The sequence below is a fragment of the Pelobates fuscus genome, chromosome 4 (genome assembly GCF_036172605.1).
Source record: "Pelobates fuscus isolate aPelFus1 chromosome 4, aPelFus1.pri, whole genome shotgun sequence".
NCBI lineage: Eukaryota > Metazoa > Chordata > Amphibia > Anura > Pelobatidae > Pelobates > Pelobates fuscus.
The window spans coordinates 101,945,797-101,954,181 of NC_086320.1; the positions used below are offsets into that span (position 1 = coordinate 101,945,797).

General features: G+C 48.1%; 1 protein-coding gene across 1 annotated transcript in view; it reads right to left on the reverse strand.

The window, feature by feature from the left end:
• The window catches only part of ASXL3 (ASXL transcriptional regulator 3), a 184,632-nt gene extending 178,153 nt beyond the window's left edge, over positions 1-6,479 (reverse strand). The window contains exon 1 of the mRNA XM_063451432.1: positions 6,231-6,479. Within this exon, the coding sequence (XP_063307502.1) occupies positions 6,231-6,284 (54 nt within the window). The 5' untranslated portion in view covers positions 6,285-6,479. The remainder of the gene's footprint in view (positions 1-6,230) is intronic.
• Positions 6,480-8,385: the final 1,906 nt, after the last annotated feature.

Sequence of the window (8,385 nt, forward strand, 5' to 3'; positions counted from 1 at the left end):
TTCTGTAGGAGAATTAACTTGTCTAGGGCAAAAAGCTTATGATGATGATACAAAGAATACAACTTGGTGGTCGGCTTCAAATGTCTCAGAACCATCTAACCCGTTTGCTAGATATGCCAATTTAAAGGATGTGTGGTTTGATCTATCCATCACATCTACTTGGAGAGCCCCAGCAAATTTGTACTGGATCTGTGGTAAGAAAGCCTATTCGGAGCTGCCACAGGACTGGGAAGGGGCATGTGTGTTGGGTATGCTCAAACCATCCTTCTTCTTGTTACCGATTGAAACAGGTGAGACTTTAGGTGTTAAAGTGTATGATGTGAATCATAGGAAGAAAAGGGGACCCATAGAGATAGGCGCCTGGGAAGATGATGAATGGCCTCCCCAGCGTATTATAGATTACTATGGGCCAGCCACGTGGGCTGAGGATGGTACCTTTGGTTATAGAACCCCTATTTATATGCTCAACCGTATTATAAGATTACAGGCGGTGGTTGAGATTATCACAAATGAGACATCACAAGCGCTCAATCTTCTAGCGAAGCATAACACCAGGATGAGGACAGCAGTCTACCAAAATAGATTAGCCTTGGATTACCTTTTGGCAGTAGAGGGAGGTGTATGTGGGAAGTTTAACCTAAGTAATTGCTGTCTTCAAATAGATGACGAAGGGCAAGCAATAGCTGAGCTTACTAGCCATATGGTTAAACTAGCGCATGTGCCTACTCAGGTATGGAAAGGGTACAATCCAAGTAGTTGGTTTGGTAGCTGGTATGAGTGGTTTGGAGGGCTTAAGGCAGTGGTAGGTGGAGTCCTACTGATTTTACTGTTGTGTCTACTCCTACCGTGTCTTATACCCTTAGTAGTTAGGTCTGTGCAAAGCCTGATAGGAAGTATAGCAGAGAGGAAGGCTGCTGCACAGATAATGGCGATATATAAGTATAAGGCTCTAGATCAGGGAGAACCAATGCAAGAAGATGAATGTTGAAGATTCACATCATAAGATAAGTCTGGTCTGGTTCATGGTAACCTGAGGTATATGCAAACCAAGGTTAAGTGATGCCTCAAGTAATTGTGAAATATCAGAGGCATCAAAGGGGGGAATGTGATGTAATTCCAGTAAAATACAAGTTTAGCAGGCTAAGATTGCCACAAGGCATATGTATGTATATGTGTTTGTAGTATCAGTTAGTTAATAACACGTAGCTAAGATACTGTCATCACTGTACTGACCAGGTGCAGGAATGTAAGAACTGGAATTACGCGTCCCTCTCCTTTGTATCAGATGAGCCACGTGGTTAGACCGGATGGATGAGTTTAGACTCTATTCATTAAATAGGTTAAGGGTATGTGTGGGTGTAGTTAATTGTGGGAGGAGCTACAGTGCTATATAAGGAATGTACTCTATGTATTCAGTACTCAGACTTTGCTGTATTTTGGTGACGCTAGTCCCTCTGAGTCCCGATCGGTGATCCAATAAAGAATCTCTTCCTTCCTGAAGAAACCTGTGTCCATCTCTCTGTGCTTGGCTTCCGTCAGTTTCTCCGGTATCAGGAGCAAAGGGAGATTTTGCATGCTACCAGAAAGCATACCTTACAAAGCAGCTACTGAGTCTGTGTGTATATATTGTATACAAAATAAATTACATACCTCATATTCCAAAGTGTAAAATATTTATGCATCTATTATGTATATCTGACAAGAATATAAATAAGTGTAAAAACATAACATATGCTGAGGTGGATCTATGCGTTACATTGCACTCATAAATAAATCTTCATCTTTAATGCACAAATAGCAATTTCACCAGTACTATATGATTGTACAGTACAAGCATATGGGTGTAGAAAATTGCATTACCTATGCATTGTTGAGACAAGATCATAGACATTAGATAGATGACTCAAAATCTCCACTAACCATGGTCGAGGAATAATTTAGCCATGGTAAGTAGAAATTCACTTCAGGTAACAATGACATGGGCCTTCCAGGCCTGAAGTGGTTAGTACATTTTAAGGGCTGACTAGTAGTATAGGGCTTGAAATTTTAAGATAGGTTTCTATTGTTTTTTCAATAAAATTCTTCCTTATTTCCTAAATTAAATGTTTGTGTGTAATGAAACAATGCAATGTTAGTCCATTGGCGACTAGTAGAAAAATAATAAAATTAAATTAAGCATATAGTAATTATAGTTTGAATCTCTACGCGCATGCCCTGCAATCTTATGTGCACATGTCCATGCAGAACAGCACTTCACACACCCGTGGAAACCACAGAGGACTACCAATGCAGACCTCTACAAACACATTCTGGCAAGTGCAGAACTCTGCATACATGCCTCCTGAAATGCAGGACTCTGCATATATCCCATTGCCCGTGCAGATCTTATTGCATGCCCATGTAGGTACACACATCTACAAAGATGACCCATAAATACACAGCCCTGAACATATGTTGTGTGAGCAGATCTCTGTATATACTCCCCTATGAGTGCAAGTGACTTTCCATATATCCCTGTGAATATACCCCCTGTGAGTGCAGATCCCTGTGAATGCAGGTATCTTTGCAAATACACCTGTGAGTGCAGGTCCCTGTGATTATACCCCCTGTGAGTGCAGATCCCTGTGATGATACCCCCTGTGAGTGCAGATCCCTGTGATGATACCCCCTGTGAGTGCAGATCCCTGTGATGATACCCCCTGTGAGTGCAGATCCCTGTGATGATACCCCCTGTGAGTGCAGATCCCTGTGATGATACCCCCTGTGAGTGCAGATCCCTGTGATGATACCCCCTGTGAGTGCAGATCCCTGTGATGATACCCCCTGTGAGTGCAGATCCCTGTGATGATACCCCCTGTGAGTGCAGATCCCTGTGATGATACCCCCTGTGAGTGCAGATCCCTGTGATGATACCCCCTGTGAGTGCAGATCCCTGTGATGATACCCCCTGTGAGTGCAGATCCCTGTGATGATACCCCCTGTGAGTGCAGATCCCTGTGATGATACCCCCTGTGAGTGCAGATCCCTGTGATGATACCCCCTGTGAGTGCAGATCCCTGTGATGATACCCCCTGTGAGTGCAGATCCCTGTGATGATACCCCCTGTGAGTGCAGATCCCTGTGATGATACCCCCTGTGAGTGCAGATCCCTGTGATGATACCCCCTGTGAGTGCAGATCCCTGTGATGATACCCCCTGTGAGTGCAGATCCCTGTGATGATACCCCCTGTGAGTGCAGATCCCTGTGATGATACCCCCTGTGAGTGCAGATCCCTGTGATGATACCCCCTGTGAGTGCAGATCCCTGTGATGATACCCCCTGTGAGTGCAGATCCCTGTGATGATACCCCCTGTGAGTGCAGATCCCTGTGATGATACCCCCTGTGAGTGCAGATCCCTGTGATTATACCCCCTGTGAGTGCAGGTCCCTGTGATTATACCCCCTGTGAGTGCAGGTCCCTGTGATTATACCCCCTGTGAGTGCAGGTCCCTGTGATTATACCCCCTGTGAGTGCAGATCCCTGTGATGATACCCCCTGTGAGTGCAGATCCCTGTGATTATACCCCCTGTGAGTGCAGATCCCTGTGATTATACCCCCTGTGAGTGCAGATCCCTGTGATGATACCCCCTGTGAGTGCAGATCCCTGTGATGATACCCCCTGTGAGTGCAGATCCCTGTGATGATACCCCCTGTGAGTGCAGATCCCTGTGATGATACCCCCTGTGAGTGCAGATCCCTGTGATGATACCCCCTGTGAGTGCAGATCCCTGTGATGATACCCCCTGTGAGTGCAGATCCCTGTGATTATACCCCCTGTGAGTGCAGATCCCTGTGATGATACCCCCTGTGAGTGCAGATCCCTGTGATGATACCCCCTGTGAGTGCAGATCCCTGTGATGATACCCCCTGTGAGTGCAGATCCCTGTGATGATACCCCCTTTGAGTGCAGATCCCTGTGATTATACCCCCTGTGAGTGCAGATCCCTGTGATTATACCCCCTGTGAGTGCAGATCCCTGTGATTATACCCCCTGTGAGTGCAGATCCCTGTGATTATACCCCCTGTGAGTGCAGATCCCTGTGATTATACCCCCTGTGAGTGCAGATCCCTGTGATTATACCCCCTGTGAGTGCAGATCCCTGTGATTATACCCCCTGTGAGTGCAGATCCCTGTGATTATACCCCCTGTGAGTGCAGATCCCTGTGATTATACCCCCTGTGAGTGCAGATCCCTGTGATTATACCCCCTGTGAGTGCAGATCCCTGTGATTATACCCCCTGTGAGTGCAGATCCCTGTGATTATACCCCCTGTGAGTGCAGATCCCTGTGATTATACCCCCTGTGAGTGCAGATCCCTGTGATGATACCCCCTGTGAGTGCAGATCCCTGTGATGATACCCCATGTGAGTGCAGATCCCTGTGATGATACCCCATGTGAGTGCAGATCCCTGTGATGATACCCCATGTGAGTGCAGATCCCTGTGATGATACCCCATGTGAGTGCAGATCCCTGTGATGATACCCCCTGTGAGTGCAGATCCCTGTGATGATACCCCCTGTGAGTGCAGATCCCTGTGATGATACCCCCTGTGAGTGCAGATCCCTGTGATGATACCCCCTGTGAGTGCAGATCCCTGTGATGATACCCCCTGTGAGTGCAGATCCCTGTGATTATACCCCCTGTGAGTGCAGATCCCTGTGATTATACCCCCTGTGAGTGCAGATCCCTGTGATGATACCCCCTTTGAGTGCAGATCCCTGTGATTATACCCCCTGTGAGTGCAGATCCCTGTGATTATACCCCCTGTGTGTGCAGATCCCTGTGAAGGCAGGTCTCTTTGCAAATACACCTGTGAGTGCAGGTCCATGTGAATATAACCCTGTTAGAGCATGTCTCTTTGCATATAACACTGTGAGTGTAGCTCTCTGTGAGTGCAGCTCCCTGTACATACACCCCTATGAGTCTAGCTCTCTGTGAGTGCAGCTCCCTGTACATACACCCCTGTGAGTGCAGATCCCTGTGATTATACCCCCTGTGAGTGCAGATCCCTGTGATTATACCCCCTGTGAGTGCAGATCCCTGTGATTATACCCCATGTGAGTGCAGATCCCTGTGATCATACCCCCTGTGAGTGCAGATCCCTGTGATGATACCCCCTGTGAGTGCAGATCCCTGTGATGATACCCCCTGTGAGTGCAGATCCCTGTGATGATACCCCCTGTGAGTGCAGATCCCTGTGATGATACCCCCTGTGAGTGCAGATCCCTGTGATGATACCCCCTGTGAGTGCAGATCCCTGTGATGATACCCCCTGTGAGTGCAGATCCCTGTGATGATACCCCCTGTGAGTGCAGATCCCTGTGATTATACCCCCTGTGAGTGCAGATCCCTGTGATGATACCCCCTGTGAGTGCAGATCCCTGTGATGATACCCCCTGTGAGTGCAGATCCCTGTGATGATACCCCCTGTGAGTGCAGATCCCTGTGATGATACCCCCTGTGAGTGCAGATCCCTGTGATGATACCCCCTGTGAGTGCAGATCCCTGTGATGATACCCCCTGTGAGTGCAGATCCCTGTGATGATACCCCCTGTGAGTGCAGATCCCTGTGATTATACCCCCTGTGAGTGCAGATCCCTGTGATTATACCCCCTGTGAGTGCAGATCCCTGTGATTATACCCCCTGTGAGTGCAGATCCCTGTGATTATACCCCCTGTGAGTGCAGATCCCTGTGATTATACCCCCTGTGAGTGCAGATCCCTGTGATTATACCCCCTGTGTGTGCAGATCCCTGTGAAGGCAGGTCTCTTTGCAAATACACCTGTGAGTGCAGGTCCATGTGAATATAACCCTGTTAGAGCATGTCTCTTTGCATATAACACTGAGTGTAGCTCTCTGTGAGTGCAGCTCCCTGTACATACACCCCTATGAGTCTAGCTTTCTGTGAGTGCAGGTCCATGTGAATATACCCCTGTTAGAGCATGTCCCTTTGCATATACCCCTGTGAGTGCAGGTCTAGGCGAGTATAGCGCTCTGTATATACACCCCTATGAGTCTAGCTCTCTGTGAGTGCAGCTCCCTGTACATACACCCCTGTGAGTGCAGATGGTTGCACGCATGCCCCTGTGGAGGCAGAGCTGTTTGTGCACCTAAAGCCATAAACTCCCATGACAACAAAGCCTGGTATCCGGCCGTCCATGGCAGAGGAGGAGGAGAGGCACCTACCAGGCGGGCAGCCTCGGCCCAGGTGCGGTCCTTCTTCTTCCTCTTGTCTTTCATGTTTGCATCTCATTGATGGTTCTTATGACGTGGGGGCTCCACGGGGACTCGGGGGCTTCGCACGGAGACAATGGTTCAGCGTGACAAGCCAGCGGCCGCTGCACCCCGCCTCCCTCAGCAGCAGCAGCGCAGAAAGCAGCGACACTCAGCAGCTGACAGCTCAGGATGCTCCCGTTCCCCCTCACAACAATACACAGTGACGTCACGTCGAATGGCGACCCGGTGCTCTCGCGAGGGGAAAGAGCGGCGGCGCCGGCCAAAGCTCGCGAGCTCTCCCAGGGCAGCGCTCGGAATCCCAGTGAGCGCCGGGGCTTCCCTCCCTCACATCTCCTCCCACCTCCTCCCTCCCTCACCCAGACCCGCTCCCTCCCTCCCATTACGGCAGGGAGCAGCGAGCATGTCCGAGCTCCGGGAGCCACGGATACCGAATGGATCAATTACCGGGAACCAGCGTTACATATACAGAGCGTTCCTATTATACAGCGCGATATAGAGCGTTCCTATTATACATTGCGATACAGAGTGTTCCTATTATACAGCGCGATATAGAGCGTTCCTATTATACAGCGCGATACAGAGTGTCCCTATTATACAGCGCGATACAGTGTCCCTATTATACAGCGCGATACAGAGTGTCCCTATTATACAGCGCTATACAGAGTGTCCCTATTATACAGCGCGATACAGAGTGTCCCTATTATACAGCGCGATACAGAGTGTCCCTATTATACAGCGCGATATAGAGTGTTCCTATTATACAGTGCGATATAGAGTGTTCCTATTATACAGCGCGATATAGAGCGTTCCTATTATACAGCGCGATACAGAGTGTCCCTATTATACAGCGCGATATAGAGCGTTCCTATTATACAGCGCGATATAGAGCGTTCCTATTATACAGCGCGATACAGAGTGTCCCTATTATACAGCGCGATACAGAGTGTCCCTATTATACAGCGCGATACAGAGTGTCCCTATTATACAGCGCGATACAGAGTGTCCCTATTATACAGCGCGATACAGAGTGTCCCTATTATACAGCGCGATATAGAGCGTTCCTATTATACAGTGCGATATAGAGTGTTCCTATTATACAGCGTGATATAGAGCGTTCCTATTATACAGCGCGATATAGAGCGTTCCTATTATACAGCGCGATACAGAGTGTCCCTATTATACAGCGCGATATAGAGCGTTCCTATCATACAGCGCGATACAGAGTGTCCCTATTATACAGCGCGATATAGAGCGTTCCTATTATACAGCGCGATACAGAGTGTCCCTATTATACAGCGCGATATAGAGCGTTCCTATTATACAGTGCGATATAGAGCGTTCCTATTATACAGTGCGATATAGAGCGTTCCTATTATACAGTGCGATATAGAGCGTTCCTATTATACAGTGCGATATAGAGCGTTCCTATTATACAGCGCGATATAGAGCGTTCCTATTATACAGCGCGATACAGAGTGTCCCTATTATACAGCGCGATATAGAGCGTTCCTATTATACAGCGCGATACAGAGTGTCCCTATTATACAGCGCGATATAGAGCGTTCCTATTATACAGTGCGATACAGAGTGTCCCTATTATACAGCGCGATACAGAGTGTCCCTATTATACAGCGCGATATAGAGCGTTCCTATTATACAGTGCGATATAGAGCGTTCCTATTATACAGCGCGATACAGAGTGTCCCTATTATACAGCGCGATATAGAGCGTTCCTATTATACAGTGCGATACAGAGTGTCCCTATTATACAGCGCGATATAGAGCGTTCCTATTATACAGCGCAACACAGAGTGTTCCTTTGCAAAGGTATTACGCAAGGGAATGGCCTCAGGGTAGCGAGTTGCATAGTCCAAGATGACTAGTATATACAGGTGCCCCCTAGCAGACTTTACAAGTGGCCCCATTAAGTCTATAGCGATCCTTTCAAAAGGCACATCAGTTATGGGTAAGGGTACAAGTATGAAAAGCCTTGAAAGGAGCCCTGTACTGGCACTCAGGACATGAGGAGCAATAGTTTGTTATAGCAGCAAAAACTCCAGGCCAGTAAAACCTTCTAAGGACTCTCTCTAGTTTTTTCGACTCC